The 23853-nt window shown below is 41.4% G+C and overlaps 1 protein-coding gene across 1 annotated transcript in view; it reads left to right on the top strand.

The window, feature by feature from the left end:
• The window catches only part of disc1 (DISC1 scaffold protein), a 244214-nt gene that overhangs the window by 206577 nt on the left and 13784 nt on the right, over nt 1–23853 (top strand). The window contains exons 11-12 of the mRNA XM_028820155.2: nt 6848–7106; nt 16307–16351. Coding sequence (XP_028675988.2) covers nt 6848–7106; nt 16307–16351 — 304 coding nt within the window. The remainder of the gene's footprint in view (nt 1–6847; nt 7107–16306; nt 16352–23853) is intronic.

Below are 23853 nucleotides of genomic sequence, written 5' to 3'. Positions count from 1 at the left end.
AGCTGTTGTCATATTTAATTCTTTGTCGCATGTCCCTCACTTGCAATGACTGCTTGAAGTCTAAGATTCACAGACATCACCAGGTGCTGAGGGTCTTCTCTGGTGCTGCTCTGCCAGGCCTCTCATGCAGCCATTTTCAGCTCCTGCTTGTTTCGGGGGGCTTATCCCCTTACGTTTTCTCTTCAGCATATGGAAGGCCTGCTCAATTGGATTGAAATCGGGTGACTGGTTTGGCCATTCAAGAATTTTCCATTTTTTAGCTTTGATAAACTCGTGTGTTGCCTCAGCAGTGTGTTTGGCTCATTATCTTGTTGTAGGATGAAGTGCCGTCCAGTGAGTTTTGAGGCATTTACTGAACTTGAGCAGGTCAGATGTTTCTCGACACCTCAGAATTCATTGTGCCGCTGCCATCAGCAGTTCCATCATCAGTGAAGAGAAGTGTGCCAGGACCTGTGGCAGCCATACATGCCCAAGCCATAACACCCACACCACCTTGTTTAACAGATGAGGTGGTATTCTTTGGATCTTGGGCAGTTCCTTTTGGTCTCCACACTTTGCTCTTGCCATCACTCTGATCAGGTTCGTCTTTGTCTCGTCTGTCCACAAGACCTTTTCCCAGAATTCTACAGGCTCTTTGAAGTCCTTTTTCTCAAACTCTAATCTGGCCATCCTCTTCTTGTGGTTTTCATCTTGCAGTGTGGCCTCTGTATTTGTGTTCCTCAAGTCTTCTGCTGATAGTCGTCTCTGACACACACACATATCGGCCCCCCTCAAGACTGTGTATGATCGTTTGGGGCTTTTTCTTGACCATTGTGAGGATTCTTCTGTTGTCAGCAGTGGAGGTCTTCCTTGGCCTATCATCCCCTTTGTGATTCCTGAGCTCACCAGGGTGTTCTTTCTTCTTCATGATATTCCAGACCGTTGAGTTTGGTTATCCTCAAGTTTCATCCATCCATCCATCCATTTTCCAACACAGGGTTACGGGGGTCTGCTGGAGCCAATCCCAGCCAACACAGGGCACAAGGCAGGAATCAATCCTGGGCAGGGTGCCAACCCACCACAGGACACACACAAACACACCCACACACCAAGCACACACTAGGGTCAATTTAGAATCGCCAATCCACCTAAGCTGCATGTCTTTGGACTGTGGGAGGAAACCGGAGCACCCGGAGAAAAACCCACGCAGACACGGGGAGAACATGCAAACTCCACGCAGGGAGGACCCGGGAAGCAAACCCAGGTCCCCAGGTCTCCCAACTGCGAGGCAGCAGCGCTACCCACTGCGCCACCGTGTCGCCCTCAGGTTTCATCGATGGTTTTATTCTTGTTTTTCAACCTCATAATGGCCTCTTTGACTTTCACTGCCAACTACAGACTCCAAAGGGTCAAAGCAAGCTTAGTTATCTTTTGAAGTCATAAAACCCACCTGAGGAATCACAAACACCTGAGATACCAAACATTATGGTGTCCTGAAATGGGGAGATCATGTCGAAAGAGTTTTGTGTGACTGAAATGTATGTAAAGACCCTGCAATGTGCACTTTAATTCTGATATCTGAATTGTTTGCCATTTTAAACGGTGGAGCAGAGGGGTTAATCATGAAGGTGCAGACTCTGCACTGACAGCAACTGGCCATGCCATGTAAACCCAAGACGGTGGAGCCCTCTGTTAATTATTAGCTAATGAAGCACCCTAATGACGTGAGGAGGCTTCATCCTCTTTTCAACCTTTCATTTGATAGCATCAAACCTCATGAAGAAAGAATTCCTCTTGGATGTTTGTGTCATGGTGAACAAAACCCAATATGGTGTCTCAGTGCTCTTATCAGCAGGATTGGTTGGAATTCTCAAAGCAGCCTGGGACACAGCACCTCTTCATCTAAGGGGCCGCTCACTCCCACAGTTACACCCAAGGAGCTCATTTTAAGTTGCCAGTTAACCGAATGTATACATCTCTGGGGGTGCAGGATGAAAACAGGGCTACTCAGAGGAAAATCTACACAGACGGGCAAGATCTCCAACAAACAACAACTGCACACGTGGACTGAATCCTGGAGGCAGTGGCACTTACTGTTAAGTCATTACGGTGGATGGATTCCCAATTCATTTAGCATAAGTAGGACCCTTTGCCTTAGTGCAGACACTACATGTACTCTAAATGCCAAAACGTCTTTCTCATTCATTCTAAAAGGCAGTGTCCTGTGCCACCGAGCTGGAGGACCACTTGAACACACTAAACATGGCTGAAGAACAGGCGACCTGGTATCCTTCCAGTGGCTAGTCTTCCTCTTAAAGGGTGAGCTCTGTGTTCTTCAGGACAAACGGGGAGATACTTGGCGGCATAAACTACTCCGAAAACTGTCTGTTTTTGCTTTAGCAAGAGAGCGACTGAAAGCCGTTGTTGATTATCTGTGCTGCCATGGCCATATCTCTCACCAGATCTTCACAGCTGATGGGGAAAGAATAACATTTCTATGGCTCATTGATTTATTTTCTGCTTGTGATAATTGAATAGGGGTAGCATAAAATATTAATGCAGAAATGGATATTTAAAATTATTCATGGGGTCTAAGGAATGACAAGTATTTTCGGTAAACCAACTAAAAACTTGATGTTAACAGAATGTGGCCTGGAGATGTTTCCCAGCAAACCACACGTTTTAATTCTTTTTCATCTGCTGTCGTACTTCTCTGCTGTACTGTTATGTTATACCGTATATTAGAGGTGGCATGGTGGGCTGCTGCCACTTGAATCTGAGGTCCTGAGTTTAAATCATATGCCTCTCATTGTCCATGTAGGGTTTGCATGTTCTCCAGGTATCTTCATTGGTTTTCCTCGTGGTGCTCAGGTTTGGCCCCCGGTATGCCCAAAGACATTCAGGTTATGACAATTGCCAATTCCAGTTTGGTTGTGTGCATGCAATTGATACTTATCCTGTTCAAGGCTTTGTCCTGCCAGGATAGGCTGTGCCCCCCATAGCACTGATTTGGGTTAAGCAGGTTTGAAAATATCCACACTTTAGTACAACAACAACAGCAATTTATCTCTTGTGCAGCCTAATATCACACAAGGAATTCCTCAATGGGCTTTAACAGACGGTGTCCTTTGACAGGACCCTAAGTCTTCACTCTTTAAGAAGACAATAAAAAAGTCCCAAAATAAAGAAAAAAAACCTTGTAGGGAAAAAAGAAATTGATAAAAGGATAAATGTCTTGTGTATCTGTCTGTGTGTCTGCCTGGCTGCTATGTCTCTGTCTTTCCAACAGATGGTGCATCACACACATTTTTAGTAATAAAGTGCATTGCATTTGTCATTCCAACAGATGGTGCATCACAAACATTAACACTGCTTTTATGAATCCCATACCAAAGTGCATATACCAGAGACATTTGCATTGCATGGTGCACTACAAAGGTGAATGCTGAGGTCTACATTGATTATTTAAATTTCAACCCGTCTTAGATGGGCAGCATGGCTAGTTATACTACAATACAGTAGAACCCCAATTATCCGAGGATACGAGGACTGGTGCTACCTCAGATAGATAAAAACTCGGTTAAAATGGACATAATGGCGAAGCTGCACAGTGAAGGTGGGGTCTGACACAAAGCGAGGTCAGCTGATGCCCACAGTGGTCAGAGACAGGCTCTGCATAGCTGATGGATGGAAGTCTCTACTTAGCTCACACCACAAAGTGATTGCCTCTGAGCCAGAAAGCATTCGGTCACAGCCCACCACAGAGCAAATCTTCCAACTGAGATGCTTCATGGTGCGAGTCCACAGCAATTCAATTGGCGATATGGGTGAGATTTGCACTGTGGACGGGTGGAGTGGAGTGACAATGCTGTGCAGGGAAGGTGGGGGCTGACAAAGAGAGTTATCAGCTGACATCACCGCTCAGAGACGGGCTCTCCATTGGACCTCTCCATTTAGCTCCTGCCACACAGTGCTCTGAGCCTGACAATGTGGGTTCAGATTTCCCACAATCCTAAGTGAACAAAACAGTAGAGCGTGGATACACTGAAGACACACTGACAATAGCCTAGGGGAGCAGTTGGAGGGGTGAAGGAATCAGGCCAACATTCCCACTGTCACCAGCTCCTCGAGCGATTGCTTGGTACAGTCAAGGGTTAAAACATTAGAATTTACATGCCCGGTGATCACAGCAAAGCTTTTATGAATTATATGAAATAATGCGGCACCTCGGGGGCAGATAATTAGGATTATACTGTATGACATAATATAACATTAGGTTACATTACATAGTCATAGACTATAGGTCAAGATCCTCTTAATACCGGGCAAAAACTGGAGATGACACACTGCGTGACAGAATCATCCATCATGTATGTGCTCAAACAGTATGAACAAGTTCAGTCTGACCGACATGCCACAGCGTAGGTGCTCAGACTATTCATGTACTCAATACCCCTGAATGACCAAGTGAAAACGGGATTTCTAGGACATTTTGCAAGTTTATTAAAAATAAAAAAACTGAAATATCCCACAGACCCTTTGCTATGACACTTGATATTTGTCTCCGGTGCATCCCATTCCATTGACCATCACTAAGATGTTTCTGCACCTTGTTTGGAGTCCATTTATGGTCAATTGAATTGATTATGACAGACAGGATACTATATGAGGTCCCCACAGCCTAAGAACATCCAAGCATGAGATTGAAAGAATTGCTTGCAGAACTTAGAGACAGGATTGTGTTGTGACACAATGCTTCTGCAGCATTGAAGGTTCCCAAGAGTTTGGTGTCCTCCATAACTAATAAGCGGAATATGTTTGGAACAACCATGATTCTTCCTAGTGCTGGTCACTTGGCCAAACTGAGCAATCGAGTAAGAAAGGCCTTGGTAAGAACGGTGACCAAGAAACTGATAGTTACTCTAGCAGAGCTCCAGGCAATGTTTGTGGAGAAGGAAGAAACTTCCAGAAGGACAACCACCACTGCAAAACTCCACTAATGTGGGCTTTATGGCAGTGTGGCCAGATGACATTAAAAATCTGCTTGAACTCGCAGATTATGAGAAACAAGATTCTGTGGTCTGATGGCATCGAGTTTGAATTGTTTAACTTCAATTCTTAGTGTCACATCAGGAGAATACCAGGCACCAGTCGTCACCTGCAAAATGGTGAAAGCGTGATGGTGGCAGCATCATGCTGTGCGGTTGAAGACTAGGAGATTAGTGAAGTTCACGGAAAAGGTGAACAGAGCAATGTACAGAGATGTCCAATAAGAACACCTCCTCCAGGGTGCTCTGGACCTCAGACTGGGCTAAAGATTCATCTTTCAACAGGACAAGGACCCTAAAAAGAAACAGCACAGGAGTGGCCTATGGAGAGCTCTGGGGATGTTCTTCAGGTGCCCAGCCCAATCAAACATCTCTGGAGAGACCTTAAAAGAGTTGTCCACTGACAGTCTCCCTCCAACCTGAAAGAGTCTGGGAGGACCTGCAGAGGAGAATGGTAGAAAATCCCCAAATGTAGGTGTGTGAAGCTTGTCGTGTCAGACTCAAGACAGACAAGGGGCTTCAAGGGAGTGATGAATAAAGGGACAGACAGACTCTATTTGTGTTAATGGGATATTTCAGTTTTCTATCTTTAATAAATCTGAAAATAATTCTAAAACCCCATGTTTGCTCTCCATTCTGGGGTATGGTGTATCGATTATGTGGGGAAAGGACGTTTTAAAATGAATTAATCTTAAGGTTGCAACATAACAAAATGTGAAAAAAGTGATGGGGCCTGAAAACTTTCTACACGTTCTACACGTTATGTATATGTATATATTATTATTATACTGTATATTGTGATGGAACCAGGGGCGTCAGCGAGACCCAAACCCCAAAACACGAACACACAGAGAATCCCAGGTTCAAATAAAGGATGCTTTATTCACCAAGCACAAGTCATTTCTTCCCACAATACCTCTCCTCACAATATCTCTCACCACCGCACTGCCCTCCTCCATTTGAGTGTTGCTCCACGTCCTCCCAGGTCCGACTCGCCTGGACAAGGGAGTGTGGCCCCTTTTATTAAGTGGTTCTGCCCAATGGAAGTACTTCCGGGTCATATGGAAGTCCCACTTATTAGGGTGCTCATCTCCCTGCAGTGCCCCCTTGTGGCACCCATAGTTCCCCAGCAGGGCTGTGTTGCTGGACTACATCTCCCAGCATTCCCTGCTGTTTCCCAATTGGGCAAAAGATGCCATCTAGAGTTCTGGTGGAATAACACATCCCCTGCAGCGTCTTCTGGTGGGTTGTCCATCCATCCATTCCAGCCATCACTTCCAGGCCTTTCTCCTTTCTTTCTCCTGGTCGAGTTGCCCATCTGTCTGCTTGGAGCCTCCCATCCAGGCAAGGAACCATCCCCTTCTCTGGTCGGGATGCCCGTCCAACCCCTGTAGCATTTACAATATTTATATGTACTGTATATGTTATGCCCTGTGTTGGCTGGGATTGGCTCCAGCAGACTCCCGTGATCCTGTGTTCGGATTCAGTGGGTTAGAAAATGGATGGATGGATGGATGTATATGTTATGTAGCTACTGTTACAATTAAGTTTATAAAATGGAGATGAAGATAAAAATTAACACAGATATCCAGTACAGTTGTCTTTTATTTGTCTTTTATTTTTATTTTCTTTTCTTCATTATGTCAAGCACTTTGAGCTACTTTTTTGTATGAAAATGTGCTGTATAAATAAATGTTGTTGTTGTTACACTCATAAACACTTGCAAGCTGACGAAACATACCGGTCAGCAGAAATTTTGGACAAAGGTGACTTTTCTCCCAGCCTCTTAGTTGTTGTGGTCTTTTTGGTTCTCTTTGCAGCTGTGGAAGTCCACTGCTGACCAGAGTGTGGGAAGCTGACTTGGAGGCCTGTCGTCTGTTGCTTCGTGGGCTGCAGCTGAAAGAAACGGGCTTCTGCATCTCAGAGGGAGACGAGAGCCGAACAGACGAGACAGAACACTTGGATGACCTCTGCTCAGAGATGGACACCAAAAAAGAGAGCCAGTTCCACCCGCCAGGATCATGGGGTGATATTCCACATGTCATTGCAAAAGGAAACTCCCAGGATCAATTGATTGAGGTATTTACAAACACAGATCAAGGTGTCCTACTGTGGGTACAATTGTTTAGCAACTTATGGGAATTTGCTGGGCCAGCTGTACACACTTGGATTGTAAAAAGATAACGAAAAGAGAAGTCCTGTTTGGACCAATAAACTGGAGGAGGTTGTTGGGCTAATGAGCATTGAAAGGAAAAGTCAAAGTTATTTCTTCACAAACATGGTATATATGCATTGGCCATGCAAAGTTGTGTTGTAAAGTTAAAGCATTTTCTTGCTATATTTGAAACATTCAATAAATAATTGATCACAATTTTTTTAAAATATATAATCTGTACTGGCATTTTATAATGGAAGCGGTGGGGTACAGGGCCTGACCAGAAGACAAAAGCCTAAAACCTTATCGAATGTGTTAACTTTGTAGTGGCAAAAGTTTCAGTATTAGAAAACATCTCTTCTGTGATTATGACGCATGTTTGTGACAACAAAAGAGATCTGGAAATAATCATTTTATCACATATTCCTGTTTGAGTGATGGCAGTGGCGTTCATGATAGAACTTCTCATGTAAATATGGAAGAAAATATACACGATACCAAGCATGTGGCACCAACAGCTATGTGTGATTTGGTCTTTTGAGAGGAAACACAAGCACTGAGGTAGCACAAGCAGCAGGTCTTCTTTTAAGATTGCTGAATCTCCTAAGATAAATAGATAGATACATAAGAATGGCACTATAGATAGATAGATAGATAGATAGATAGATAGATAGATAGATAGATAGATAGATAGATAGATAGATAGATAGATAGATAGATAGATAGATAGATAGATAGATAGATAGATCGATCCTCAGGAGGAATTTTGGCTTTTTAAAGATGCTCTTTAAATAAATAAATATATAAATGGACAGATAAATATATATATATATATATATATATATACACACAGTATGGTCTGAACACACACCAGAATAACTGAAAAGGAAGAAAATTAAAAAGTAGGAAAAGTGAATTGTCACATTCCCAGTGAGGCACAATACAGGCATATTCCTGTGGGTATAAAGGAGCCCCTGCCATGTTTCCTGACCCACTTCTGCTGATTGATTCGTTGGCTGAAAGTCCTCAGTGTTGGTGTGTCAAAGAGAGGACGTGCAGCATTAGTCATAATGGCACTTAGCTTTGTTTTAATTCTCTGCTTTGCTATGACCTCTAGTGGGTCCACAGGGCGTCCCGTAACCAAACTCACCTTTTTAATTAACTTGCTGATTCAGTGGGCCTTTCTTAAAATGATACTATAGTGGAGAAAATCACACTGACTATTGCAGAGCTGTAGAAGATGTGAAGGATGTCACTATCCACATTAAAGGAACGCAGTCTCCTATGAAAAAAGATGCCACTCTGCCCTTTCTTGTACAGTTCCTCTGTGTTATGAGATCAGTCCAGCCTGTCAATAATGTGTAGAAGTCACTTGGACAGGATGGGATATACAGAAAGATCTGTACAAGGCCGTAGTAATAAAAGAGTGCATATTGGCATTGACTGTAGAAGAAGTCAGACACCTCCAGGTTGCCTTATATTCCAGTGTGCTAGCTGCCCTAGAAGAGGAACATATCTGGACCCCCAAATACTTGTAGGGGTGGACCACCTCTATATCCACTCTCTGAATATTAAATAAACATAGAGGCTTGTTGGTGCAAAGAAGTCACTAGGCAGTTCCTCGTTTTTGTTGATGTGAAGTTGTAGACAATTCTCAAAGTTTTCCCCCTGACTCCTCTCCTTTGTGTCAACCCCTGTCTTATCAGCACACCCCACAAGTGTAGAGAATCTCTGTAAGTGACATGACCTGGTGTTATACAGTATACCATGTTTGTGAAGAAAGAACTTTGACTTGAAAAATACTGAACTTACTGTTTAGGCTACTTCACCTCTGAGTGATGACCTGGCACCTGCTCTACATGTCACCCATAACATGGTGCTGACCACCTGATGTGGTTTTCTCCTTTTTGTACAGTACACTTCTTTATTCTACCATGCAATAAATCTCTGCATGATATCTACACAAGGGTGCTGTAATGCTATAAATCCCAGTACTCTCACCGGTCAGATCATCTTTTCTGTGCTATTCTGGCCTCTCATTAGCTTTATTATTATTCCTTGCTTTGATTAGCTTGTAGCACGTCTGCATTTATTCCCAGAAAGCCCTGCAATTCAGGGTGGGTGAGAAGAGCGTTCTTAGCAATGCTGATAACAGGTCCATGGTGTTTACAATACCACATATGAATATTTGTCATGGAGTTTATGCTTGTTTTATGCTCTCTACCTGAATTGAAAAAAGTAAACTGCTGCATCCTGCAGAGAAATGGTGCCAGCCAGACCACCGTTATCTGTATGTGATAATGAAAACGAGATATGATCATCAAGGGTGTTATATACTGTAAGGGGCATCAGATATTGCCAGCCATATTAAGTAATACTGCTGTTTTACTTTTAAAATGATTGCCAGGTTGTTGGCATAAAAAACATGCAATAAGAACAGGAGAGTTGTCTGTTGGCACCCAATAGATCGCACAGTTTGGCTGGCCAGACAGTTTTAGGAAGAATCGGGGTTGTTTCCAAACTTCTTCCATTTAAGAATTATGGAAGCCACTGCCTTGACATTTTGTTTGGTAGCCTTCCCCAGATCTGTGCCTCCCGTTTGTAAGTTCTGCATGAAACTCCTTTGGTCTCACGGTTTGTTTGTTTGTTTTTTTCCTAACTGTGGGACCCTCTATAGACAAGTGTGTTGCTTTCTGAATTGCATTCAATCAATTGAATTGACCATCAGGTGGACTCCAAACAAGGTGTAGAAACATCTCAATGATGCCAAATTTCAAGTGTCGCGGCAAAGGGTCTGAATACTTGAGTCAGTATGAAAGTTCAGTGTTATATTTCTAATAAATGTGCAAAAATTCCTAAAATCATGTTTTTACTTTGTCAGTCTGGGGTACTGAGTGTTGTTTGATGATGGAAAAAAAATGAATTGAAATGATTTTAGAAAACAGTTTATGACATAACAAAATGTAAAAAAAAGGGAACGGCTCAGCAGGCGATGTAGTGAGCCTTGTGAAAGTATTTATCCTTCTCGGTGTTTGTCACATTACAATCTGGAATCAAAGCGGTTTTCCATTAGGAATTTATGTAATGGACTTTAAAATAGAGTCCAAACTGTTAACGTGAAATGAAAATAGAATACCTTGTATATATACAGTATATTGTGACAGATAAGGGCGCTCTCGCTCCCTTGAACCCTTGGACAATATGTCAGATAGCAGATAAAAGTCCAAAATGTTATTTATTATAATAATAAATGTGCACAAAGCACCACCACTCCACAAATCTCCAATAAACAATACACAATCAATAATCCCTGCCTCCCAACTCAGCTCGACGTCTGGGATCTCCCACAATCCTTTTATAGTCCATGACCCGAAAGTGCTTCTAAGCCCTCAGTCCATGTGATTACCCAGCACTTCTGGGTCAAATGAAAACTCCTTTTCTTCATCAGCACCAGAAGCACTTTATTTCTTCCAACCATGTGACTGGGATTTACTTCCGGGCTGTATGGAAAATAAACGTGTCTGTGTCTCCCTGCAGCGTCCCCTGGCGGCCCCGACATTATCCAGCAGGGCTGTGTATTAAAACTCCGTAGTCCATGATGCCCTGCTGGAATTTGGGGCATCTCCACATTGCAATGAGGGCTCTATCTAGCGGCCTGGGGGTATTGGCCGGGATGAATGGCCGGCCATATCCCACAATATATATATATATATATATATATATATATATATATATATATATATATATATATATATATATATATATATATATATATATATATATATATACATATATATATATATATATATATATACAGTATGAGGAGGACTCAACACACACATGGAAAATGGTTCTCTGGTCAGATGAGAATAAAATGAAACTTTTTTTACCATCATGGGAAATGCCATGTGTGGAGCAAATCCAACACTTCCCATCACCCAGAGAACACCATTCCCACCAAGAATCATGATGGTGGCAGCGACAGGAAAACTGGTCAGGGCTGAAGGAAAGATAGATGGCACTCTATTCAGGGCAATTCTTCTTTCAGTATGCCAGAGATTTGAGACTGGGATGAAGGTTTACCTTCCAGCAGAACAACGGATGACTCCAAACATACCGCTAAGGTGACACTGGAGGGGTTTAAAGGGAACCACTGAAATGTCTTGGAATGGCCTCATCAAAGCCCAGACCTCAATCCAATGGAGAATCTGTGGCATGACTTGAAGATGACTGGACATCAACGCAACCCATCAAACTTGACGGAGTTGAGGAATGGGTGACAATCCTAGAGATGATGTGTGCTAAGCTAATAGAGACACTGCAGCTGGAATTACAGCAAAAGGTGGTCTACAAAGTATTGACTTCGGGGAGGAAATACTTACGCACACTCGTGATTTTTGCTTCTTTGTCTTAATTATTGTTTGTGTCAGAATACTAAATATTTGACACCTTCAAAGTGGTAGGCATGCTATGTAATTCAAGTGATGCTAACCCACTCCAAAAATCTATTTGAATTCCTGGATGTAAAGCGACAAAACAGGACAAAGACTGAGGGGGACAACTACTTTTGCTAGGCACTGTATGTGACAAGACAGGTGAGAATAAATTGTACAATATTCACCAAATTATGATACACTTGTACTGCTGGCTCTGATGTCCCAAAGTGGTGGAGTGCACTGTAACCGATAAGATGCTACCAGTAGCAAGTGCCCCCCCCCCCCCCCCCCCCACCTATCCAGTTCCCACCATGCCCACTAGCTCTGACAGAAATATCATCCTGGCCCAGTTTTTGCTATTAAGTATCCAGCCATAGACCACCCTGGGATCTGCACTTCCAACCTTCTTTCTTGTCAGATGTATGATGAGTGAGGCCTTATTATGTTTTGCAGCCTGCTGTAGTTACGGCCTCATCTCATCAGTCACTTGTCACGCCCGTCTACATGCGCATCGATTGTGGCGTCTGCTGGGATCTGACATTATTTAACAAAAATCTCATTTTCATAGTTTGAAAAATATCTTTTATCCTTGACCTTAAGAATTTGGACACCTTCCCCAGTGACTCATCTTATTCTTCAGCTAAGGGTGCAACGGGGAGAAATTATGTGGCCACAAAAAAAAAAGAAAAGAAAGAAATAAAATAGATGAAAAGTGAACAAAGAAGAATGTGAGTTGTAATAGCAAGTGAGATCTTCTGAAGTCTCCGGCTTCAGAAAAGGTTGTCCTTGTGAATTGTTTGAAATGAAATCTTAAAAAGAAAAGCGGAACGATTAACACTGAGGCGCTCGGCAAATGATTCAGCTGGAAACACTTAAGTGAGGTGTGAAATGTGCAGAAGGGATTGTCGGGATTGCTATTAATAGAAAGGCGCAGTCGCCGTATGCCTTTCAGCTCATGTCATGGATTACCTTGTAATGACCTCCCCCAGAATGATCAGAAGGTGTCATTTGTTAACTTTTCCTCATTGTCTTGTTGAAGTTTTAAAAACTTTTAAAGCTCCAATCTGACTCCAATCTGTCTTGGTGGTCTACAGTGTGTCCAGCTGCTCTCAGCCATCTCACTTCCCTACTGGGTTATCAGTATCGTAACTGGGAGAACATTTTACTATTGAATGTTTAATAAGGCAGATGAATGCCTTGCTATTGTTGCTATTTCACCACACTGTCAATTATTTATTCTTCTTTCCTTATCTTTTTGAGCTCCCTTTCTAGGACATTGACTGTCACCTTTCCGTAGCTTAGAGCAATAACCTCTCTTGCTCCTTTCCACACTTTTTCCCTGCCTTTGTAACCACTTGCCATTCTCGTGTGTCCTGCATGCTACACAATCTGCTCTCCCTGTCCTGCTGAAGGGCGGCACCTCCTAATCCTCTAAAACACCAGGACCGTGCAGGTAAGAGAAGGTAAAAATTCCATTGTGGTGTGTCCTGTCTGCTTATCGATCCAAAGGAGATCACTGCTCTTTTAATATGTTTTATTTAGTAAGGAAATATATCACTGTTTTCAATTAAGATGTCAAGATTTTAATTTAAGAAACAGAAGTTAAGAGCCTTTGGGTAGCATGGTGGCAGAGATCCAGTGTCTTGGGCTTAGAATTTCATGTCTGGTGGGCACCCCCTGTTCTCTTCATATCTGTGGGAGTTTTCACTATTCGTATCTGTGAGAGTTTTCACTATTTTTTAACTCCCACATCCTAAAACATACGATAGGTTGATTGGCGACTGCAAATTAACCCCAGTCAGTGTGGTTCTGGGCATAAAGGATATTGAGGTTGTGGGTTCAATTCCTGTTACTGACACCGCATGATCAGGAGCAAGTCACTTCACTTCTCTGTGCTCCAATTGGAAAAACAAAAGAGAAGTAACCAAATGAATTAATCAACTGATGTAAGTTGCCTTGGATAAAGGTATCAGCCAAATAATAATAATAATACTGAGATGCATTGAACATCTAACCAGAGTTAATTCCTGCCTTGAACTCATTCTGATGGTTTAGGCGGTGACCTATGGTAAGCCTGAAATGGAGTAATTAATCCATTAATGTTAACTAATATAAAGAAGCTTATTCACACTTGTAAATTGTGACTGGATCTAAGGCCCCATCCACACTACTATGTTTTTTATTTAAGCACACAGATATCTGTCTCTGCTTTTGCCTTTCATCCGTACCACGCCAGCATTTTTAACCCATGAAAACAAACACTCCAGAGCTAGAGATGTCTGCCATTTCAGTGTGAGATTTCTGAAAACACAGTCGCACTCTGGTTACGTGGCTCTTTCCTGAACGGATACTACTCATTACAACATCTCATTCACTGATTGGTCACCTGTCACAGAACAAAACCATATTCCATCATGGCAGACATAGAAGAGTTTGTTTCCATGGTGCTTGTTGTGTTGCTTACCTGTATGCATCTAAATTGCACTTTGTACAGTTTAAATGCTTCAGACATGCACAAAAGGGAAGTAATTTACTGGTCACTACAGTTTTATGATAAATCCTGTGGCTGGTGGTGTTAACATCCCTTTCATGATCGCTGAATTTGCATAATGCGAGGCATACGCTGGGTGATTTTTAGAAATCTTTGTCAAGCAACTGCTTACACTGCATAGTTGCCAGATAGCCATGTGTTCAGAATGCACAAGAACTTTGACCTGCTATGACGTGTGTGCTCAGACTGCACACTCAATGCACTTGCTGCACAATGAATTTTAGTAAAGTTGATGGCGACATTAGGAAATCGGCTCCTGAGACTTCTTGCACTGCAAAACAGTCGACTGACATTTCTGACATGACAGCCCAAATGTAAGATGCAATATACATCACAACCCCTCTCATACTACACATAAAGCAACAGCCGATGAAGCTGAAATTCAGGCTGGCCCAGAAAATCAGACCGTGACTGCAAATTGGGTTTAAAATTGTGACAAAATCACACAATATATGCCTGATTTAAGACATGTATGCAATGTGCATGACCAGTATAGGCGGACAACTATGTCATATGCGCTTTCATTTGTTTTAGTATAAATGATGTGAAAATGTTAATGTGGACAGAGATTGTGAAGGACAATGGGATTTGTCAGTGCTATTCATCTCTCAAGCTCATGTATCTCGAAGTCCATGCAGCCACTCTACACTGCCAGCATATTAAAGGAATATTCAATGAGTTAAGGAGGATAGATAGATAGATAGATAGATAGATAGATAGATAGATAGATAGATAGATAGATAGATAGATAGATAGATAGATAGATAGGGAAAGACACTATATAATATAACTTGTTAGTCTGGGAACCATATAAGATACGTAAATATGGTAGATATATAGAGGACTATAAAGAGAAAGAATGAAAGAAAATGAACTTTGTTGATCGATGAAGGGAAATTCCCTGTCTGTCAGCAAGAAAACAATAAGCACAATATCATAATGATAATGTTAGGGGCACATTGAAGTGCCCGAAGGATTATTGTGAGCAGCAGGAGATAATAATCAAAAGCAGAAGCCATGACCCAGAGAGATAAGAGTACAACTGTAAGAACAACCAAAACCAGGCAAGCAGAAACCAAAGGGGAAGACAAACTTAGAATTCAAAGGTAGGATGAAGTTGTAAGCAAACCAAACAATCCTACTGCTAGGGCCCACTATATAAAAAAAAAAACTATTAGTAGACATTTGAACAAATCATTGGATCCATAAATAGATAGTTTCAGGTGTTATTGCCGACATATTTATACTGTCACATCCAGCAACATCCTCATGACTGACGACCATGGTAATGCTGTAGAATCTAAAATGGCGACGTGTAAACAAAAAAGAATATAACGGTGATAAACAACTTTGTAAAATCTTCCTGGTACAAACCCCCAAAACAGACAAAAACACACACATATAAACATGGCTAATACTTCAAATAGTCATACATAAATAATAATAATATGCTGTTGTGTCAATAGCTATCTATTATGAAGGCAGGCACAATGGATCTATTAAAGAGTCCAATGGCTGTGGGTGATGAAGATCTCCTTTGGTGACTCCACTGAATGAGAATTAACTGATGGCAAAATATCCTCCAGGACAATGCATCATGGAGAGGATGATCAGCCTTAGCCATGATGACCTCTGATTTTGCATTCAATCTTGTTTTCTGTCAAGGCTCCCCATGACCCTGAAGTGAATAAGTTAGAACACAGATTAGCAGACAGACAGAAGGATGTTATACAGTATGTGTTAATTAGTATGTGTGTGTGTGCGTGTGTGTGTTTGTGTGTGTGTGTGTGTATGTGTGTGAGAGAGAGAGTGAATTCTGAGATAGACTGGCACTCCATCCACAGTTGGCTCCTGCCTTGTGGCCGAGATAGGCCTGTGACCATCCATTACCTTGAATTGAATTAATTATGGTATTTGCCACAGTTTATTATTAAACATAATCATAATTCAAGTAAAAATACTATTATTTTATATTCCAAAGTGTATAACATAGGTTAACTGAATTATCACAATATGTGTGTGTTATCCATTATGTACTGTATGTTGCCAGGCTAAATGTTTCTTTGTATTTGTGCTATTCAAACAATAAATATCAAAGAATAGAATCTATAATACTTTTATATTTCTTTATTTGCAGAATCTGGAGGAATGTTTGTTTAATAAAGAAGCTCATCAATCTGAGGTAATTCAGTTTTATACAGAAGGCATTATTTTATACAATTATTCATGTATGTATTGGTAATGCAGCAGTAAAGTGGCTGCAGTTCTTTTTCCCAGGTCAAGTGTTTGATTCTCTTCCCAGTCACACTCTCTATAGAGCTTCAATGGGCTGTCTGTGGTCATTTAGGGGTCCACTAGTTTATTTTACTGCCTACAGGATGGCTAGGAAGCACAAGAGATGAGGGTTGTTATTGAACAGAGGCAGAGATAAACTTAAAATTCCCTGATGTTAGGATCTTTGGCAGATATGAATGTGCCATTAATGTAACACCAGCTAGGGGTGGTAATGGATGCCCGGGATATAAATGATTAATGGGCAGAACCATAGAGTTAACTGGGCAATGAGGAGTGTTAAATTTAAAAGTCATCCAGTCTTGTAGATGGTACCATTATACTGTATTATAATGCACAAGCTACCATGGGGTTGTGTAACCATTTAAGCAAGACAAGGATCTCAATACTGAAGGAGCACCTTGGACTATGGGAAAAAGGCCTCAGGTGTTCCAGAGGGCATTCCTACCCTAAGAAATCCTTTTAAAGGTAGTCCCAGGAGTAACTTGTGATCAGCTCTGAGCTTAAATTCAGAAGACAAGATAAGGAAAAGGTAGATGTAGAAGTACAAGTGAGACTAGATTGACGAGACAAAGTACAGAGGTTGAAAATTGAAGTAGGAAGTAGAGACCGGTGCTCATACTTATCAAGCATCTCAGAATTACATGAGAATTCTGACTACAATAAGAATTTGTCTTACACCAGAGTAGGACTAGTGAGGTAGTCATGAATCGCCTTACACCCACTCCCAGCGAGGAGTAGGAGTTCACATTTGAGAATGAATGACGTCACGACTTTACGGTACAGAGGTTGAAAGTAGAAGTAAAACTAGAAATAGAAGTAGAAGTAGAAGTAGAAGTAGAAATAGAGAGCAGATTCGGGAGACATGGTACAGAGGTTGAAAGTATAAGTAGAAGAAGAAGAAGACGAAGTCAAGTTTGAAGTAGAAATAGAAGCAGAAATAGAAAGCAGGTTCAGGAGACATGGCACAGAGGTTGAAAGTAGAAGTAGAAGTCAAAGTAGAAGTAGAAGTAGAAGAAGAAACAGAGAGCAGATTCAGGAGACAAAGTACAGAGGTTGAAAGTAGAAGTAGAAGTAGAGAGCAAATTCAGGAGACATAGTGCAGGGATTGAAAGTAGAAGTAGAAGCAGAAGTAGAAGTAGAAATAGAAGTGGAAGTAGAAGTACAAGTAGAGAGCAGATTCAGAGGACATGGTGCAGAGGTTGAAAGCAGAAATAGAAGGAGAAGTTGAAGTCGAGTTTGAAGTAGAAGTAGAAGCAGAAGTAGAAAGCAGGTTCAGAAGACATGGCACAGAGGTTGAAAGTAGAAGTCGAAGTAGAAGCAGAAGAAGTAGAGAGCAGATGCAGGAGACAAGGTACAGAGTTTGAAAGTCGAAGGAGAAGTAGAAGTAGATAGCAGATTAAGGAGACATGGTACAGAGGTTTAAAGTAGAAGTAGAAGTAAATGTAGAAGTAAAAGTAGAAAATAGGAGATTCAGGAGGCATGGAGCAGATGTTGAAAGTAGAAGTCAAAGTTGAAGTCGCAGACATAGAAGTACAGAGCAGATTCAGGATAGAAGGTACAGAGGATGAAGGACAAAAGTGTAAAGTAAGCTCAGAGGGGCAATAGTGTTTGTTGTTTTAAGTTTACTTCTTTTGCTTCTCTTCTGTGTCCTTAATTTGTCATCTTGTTTATAATTTAAAGTCAGTCTGTATGTAATATGTTGGCCTTTTTGGCTTCATTCTGGATTCAGGGACAGTTCAGCCATACCCATATATTCCACACCTTCCACATCCCAAAGAGGTGTGTTTAGGATAAAGTGCATCTCTACACTGACTTGATATAAATGAGGGTGTTCAGTATGGTGGTGCTGGGTTTGAACATCAGCTCAGTCACTGTCTGTGGATTTTGCTCATTGTTGTGCATTGTGTTCATCTGCAATTTGTTGTATAAATGTTGTCATGTTTCAGCACTAATTTATACATTCTACTGAGGTTTTGAACAGTGGACAGCAATCTTTATTTGTCATGCAGAAATGAAAAGAAAAAAACAAACAAACTGGAGTTTAGATTTCTAAATGCAGTGAATCCATCTGGGGATGTTTAATTTGAAGTGGCACACAGTTCAGGTCAAGACAGACATCTGGATGGAATTGTTGCACTGAACATCAAAGGAATAGCCATTGAATGGCTGATGGCCTTCCAGGGTTTGGCTATAAAACCAATAGAGTCTCTCTGCGGACCTCCAGAGCTCCAGTGCATTAAGGAGGTTGCCGCTTTATGTTATACATCAGTGATAACACCTGGTTACACTATGGTTAAAGTTAGGGTTAGGGGAGGAGTTATCTGACTCAAGTCAAGTAAACCAGGTGACAAAAACCTGTAATCCAATTGGCTGTCCAGCAGAGCTACTGAATTGCAGAGCTGTGGAAGTCTGCAGCCTGACCCATCTCTGTAAAACTGATAACAAAATCTGCTCTCATTCGATTCATTGTTCCTTATCTTTGCTCCTACCCACCCATGTGATGCTGGTCTGGATTAAGCAGGTGAGAAATTGGCATGACATGATCTGTCATGCACGTATTTTTCATGCAGCCCTGGAGAGAACAAGCAAACTTCACACAGGCAATGAAGGGGTTACCATATTCAGTGCCAAGAACTCTGGATCTGTGAGGAAGTAACGCTTACAGCTGTGCCACCATGCCTCCCTTTACCGGATGTTTCATCTTTTTATTTCTTTGTGTTTTAGAGGATTTGCACCAATACATAACTGAACAGCGCAGCACATTTCTACATTAGAAAATCTGCAACAGAATTGTTTTTCTGTTTAGCTGGTTCTGTTAAATGGCCCATTTTTCTCTTTGTTGCAATTTGCTAAGTCAACATGAATCTTCTGCCTTTTATTTTCTCCCCGTCTGCCTGTTTTATCAGAATGAGCGATTTTTCTCTTGTTTTCGGTGATCAAATCAATCATCTCCTGTCACTTTCTCGTGTTCTCTGGAGCCAATGAATCAGAAAAATCGTTGTCTTTATCTGTGAAGCCAATCTACAAAAATCAGAAAATCTATTGGAGCTGTGAAGCCTCGCCATGGAAAGCAGTCAATTGCCGCTGCTGCTGCTGCGAGGCGTGTGAGAATGGCCTTCCATTTCCCGAGGAGAGGCTTGCCTTGGTGCACACGTCCATTCTCATTGACTTAAACATGCTAAATGCACCCGGAAGATCGGCACACAGGGGCCGTTTGCTGTTCTCGGCTTGTTTTCTTCATTTCCTTCACAAATCCACTTTATCATTGTTAGCAAACAAACCCAGTGCTTCCCAGGATAAAATATTTCAAAGGGAGATGGTGCGGTGGCCTGTGTTTGTGCATTCTGCCTCATAAATTCGTAAATAGTCTCTGATGTTTAAGTGTTGTTTTTAAACTGTTCCATGATTACTTTGTACTCAGTTGATCTTTTAAGGCTCAATATTAAATGTTTAGCTTTCACGTTTCTTTCTGTTCTGCATTGCATTATCTTAGCTGCTAATAAGCAACTACTTTGTGGAGTAACAAGGAAATCATCTCAGAGGTTGCAACCAAATCCATCCACTCTCTTGTGCCGAACTGCAGTTCAGGGTTCAACATCCCTGAATGGCGCAACATCCCATAAACACTCAAAGCTTGGAGAGGTGGCACTGATGCTAAAGATCTGCACTGGTATTTGGAAGGTTGTTCGTTCAAATTCTGTAACTGCCAGAATGGATACTACTTTGTTGGGCCTATGAGCAAAACTGCTCCAGGGGCAGTGCATTCTGGCCTCCAAAGGTCATGCAAAAAGACACGTTAAATTAGAGCCATCCATTAACCTGACACGCATGTCTTTGTGATATGTGTGAGAAAAATTGTCCATCCATTCCTTTTCTACTGCTTATCCGGTCCAGGTCGTGGGAACACAAGTCTAAACAAAGATGCCCAGACATCCTTCTTTTCCCTGCCACCATTTCCAGGCCAGCTGAGTGATTTAATCTCTCCAGCATGTCCTAGGTCTGCTTGAAGGTTTCTTTCTGGTCGGACATTCCTGAAACACCTTCCCCAGGAATGGGCCCAGGAGTCATTTTAATCAGATGCCTGAACTTTTCCATTCTCAGGTTATAAACTAATACCTTATTGGTGCGATACGAAAAGAAGGTACGAGAGAGAAACACTTTCGGCGTTAAGAGTCCGTAAATTCACTTCATCCTGGGTTTGCTTGAGCAAAGAGTTTAAACTTCATATAAGCAGTCTTTCTACTCCAAGATTTTGAAAACCTTAGGTCCACACACAGTGCCCCTAGCTTTCATTATTTGAGTCTGGCACAGCAGGACATGTCCTCAAGTCCTGGGATATTCTTGGTTGCTCTCCTCTGCACGGCTTCAAGTGCTGTTATGTCTTTCTTGTAGCGCGGGGACTAGAACTGCACACGATACTCCAGATGTGGTCTCACTAGTGCACGATATAGTCTGAGCATAACACCCATTGATTTATTTTGAACAGTTTTTGCAATACAACTTAAATTTGTATTTGTCATTTAAACACATCTCCACATTGTTTAGATTTGATGACAGTCTTGGTTGCTTCCTGTATCTCAATGTCTACCATCTTGCATTTCAAATTGACTTTCCCTTTTGCCCACATGTAGCATTTTGCACTTTTCTATGTTAAACTGCATTTTCCAAGTCTGAAACTTGTGCAGGTCTTCTAGAACTGACTAGGCTAGACAACAATAACCGGTAGGCCAACATCTATGCAGAATTCATGTGGTCTCCCTGGGTGTCTTCCCGGTCCTGGAGATGTGCAGGTCACTGTAATTGGGTCCACTGTTGTCTGTTTGTCCAAAGGTCCAGAGTCTGGTAGGCACTGAATTGGTAGGAGTGGGTTGTCATTATGGATGGATGGACGGATATTCCAGTCTGCTGAATCTTCTCCTGATGTAGTTTTTGGAAATCAAATAATAAATATACTTTCCATTCATTCCACTCTGATTGTTGGTTATAATGTTGCAGCTGCCTGTTTTAAAACCGCTGACAGTTCATGTGTGAATTGCAGAAAATCATCCTTGGGCCATTTTGAAGAGGCAGGCTTCAGTGTTGAGAGTTAATTAAAAATGGAAACACAAACCTATTTACAGCAACATCAGCTCATTTTTAAAATGTTCCTTTGTTTTGATAAAAAAAGATATGGAGTGCTCAAAAATATAAAGACAGATGAACTACTACTCATAAAGGACCCGTTCTGGGGGTGCCACCTTAGCTGTAATTGCTACTCACTTTTTTAGAGTATTTTTCCCATCTTCTTCCTTTGGTTGAAATGCAGATGCTAAAGGCTGGAGACCCGATTTCCTGAGCTACGGTTTGATACCCTGTAATTTTAATATAGCTTTCCTTTGGGGGATTAAAACGAATGATATATAAAGCAAAATGTCACAGGTACCTAATTGTAGCTGGAAGAATGCCAGCAGACAGGCTGCTTGAGAAAGGATAATTCTTCAAATAATTGCTTCCCGGTGAGAATTTCACTTCACTCAATATGGTGTAGCCCATCTTATTCCTTCTCGGTATAATGCTGGGTATTTGCAAAACTCAAACGTACTTAGTTTTTTTTTTTTGATGTTGTTGAGGACAAGGATGAAGAGGTAGCCACCTGCATGTCTTGCTCAGCCTGCCCTTTCACCCTCTTCCTATTGTTCTTCTTTTGCAACTTTTGTCTTGTCATCTTCCTATGTTCTCCCTCACCTCACACATATAATACAGTACGCTGTTTAACACTGAATTATCATTTCTGGAGTCCCATGTTGATAGAGTTCTCAATAAGTGTTTTTGTGTATATTTATGTATATACTAGCAAAATACCTGCGCTTCACAGCGGCGAAGTACTGCTTTAAAATTTTAAATAATAAACTGAGGGAAAATGTACCAATAATTATTTGTTAAGGATCTCTTTGTATAGCACGTTGTCAGTTCGCCCCTCCGGTTGCAATATGACCAAGCTGTGCGCTGAGCTTACTCTTGAGCATGCAACGTATAGTTGGCCATGTGAAAAGCAATCTTGCCTCAAATCAATGCCAACCTTTTGTAGGGTCTGTTCCTGAGACTTATTAATTGTCATTGTGAAGCAGAGCTTTACTGGAAATTGGAGGTGTTTGAATTGAACCAGAGGGTATAACGGGGATGCGAGGAATAAAAACTCTCTCCCCTGAGCCACCACCAGTAAAAATAGTTGCCTCAATTAGGTTCTTTTGCAGGCATGTGACCTGAAGTCTCATGCCATTACAAAGTTTCGGTGGCTGTAAGTTTCTCAGTAACATTATTGGTGCCCCAACTTTCAAAATTAGATTATGCTCAGGAGTGCCTGGAGGATTCAGAGTGTGGACCGAGCAGGCTATGGACGTATATATGTATGTAAGTAGGATTCAGTTAGCGTTGGGAACCCGCGTACCAAATTTCTTGAAAATGGGACCATTAAGTAACAAAGACCGTTGGAAAGTTCAATATGGAGGCTGAGAGTGGCGTCATACCACCGAAATAAGTACGTACATCGGTTTCGGTTAGCGTGGGGAAGCCGCCTACCAAATTTCGTGAAGATGGGAGCATAAATAAGAAAGTTTAACATGGTGGACGTTGTCGACCATTATGACCGTTACGTGTAGAATTTCGAAATGAAACCTGCTTAACTTTTGTAAGTAAGCTGTAAGGAATGAGCCTGCCAAATTTCAGCCTTCTACCTACACGGGAAGTTGGAGAATTAGTGATGAGTGAGTGAGTGAGTGAGTGAGTCAGTCAGTCAGTCAGTGAGGGCTTTGCCTTTTATTAGTATAGATATGTGGATGTGTATATGTATATGTATATGTAGATATGTATATATATATATGTTTATATGTGTGTGTGTGTGTGTGTGTGTGTGTGTATTATATATATAAAAGACAGCAACACTCATAACAATGACAACACGATTACATTGACAATCATGTTACTTTATTTTTAAAATGTTTCCTTTTCTTTTTCATAACCTCTTTAACACACTACTTCTCCGCTGCGAAGCGCGGGTATTTTGCTATATATGTATATATATGTATATGTAGATATGTACATATGTGGATGTGTATATGTATATATATGTATATGTAGATATGTGTATATGTAAATATGTATATATATGTATATATGTATATGTATATATATGTTTACATAACCTCTTTAACACACTACTTCTCCACTGCGAAGCGCGGGTATTTTGCTAGTATATGTATATATATATATGGTTTTGGCAGCCAAGTGCTTTTTTTCCAACCTAGAAGACGTCTCTTGAGATCCGTTTAATCGCCTCGTTGATTGCATGTCTTCCAAGGTAGTTTCAATACCCATTTCCTGCACCGAGTTATCTCCCCTTTAATGAGTGAC

The sequence above is a fragment of the Erpetoichthys calabaricus genome, chromosome 15, assembly GCF_900747795.2.
Source record: "Erpetoichthys calabaricus chromosome 15, fErpCal1.3, whole genome shotgun sequence".
Taxonomy (NCBI): Eukaryota; Metazoa; Chordata; class Cladistia; order Polypteriformes; family Polypteridae; genus Erpetoichthys; species Erpetoichthys calabaricus.
Note: the sequence above shows the minus strand (reverse complement) of the source record. Positions and strands in the feature narration are given on the sequence as shown.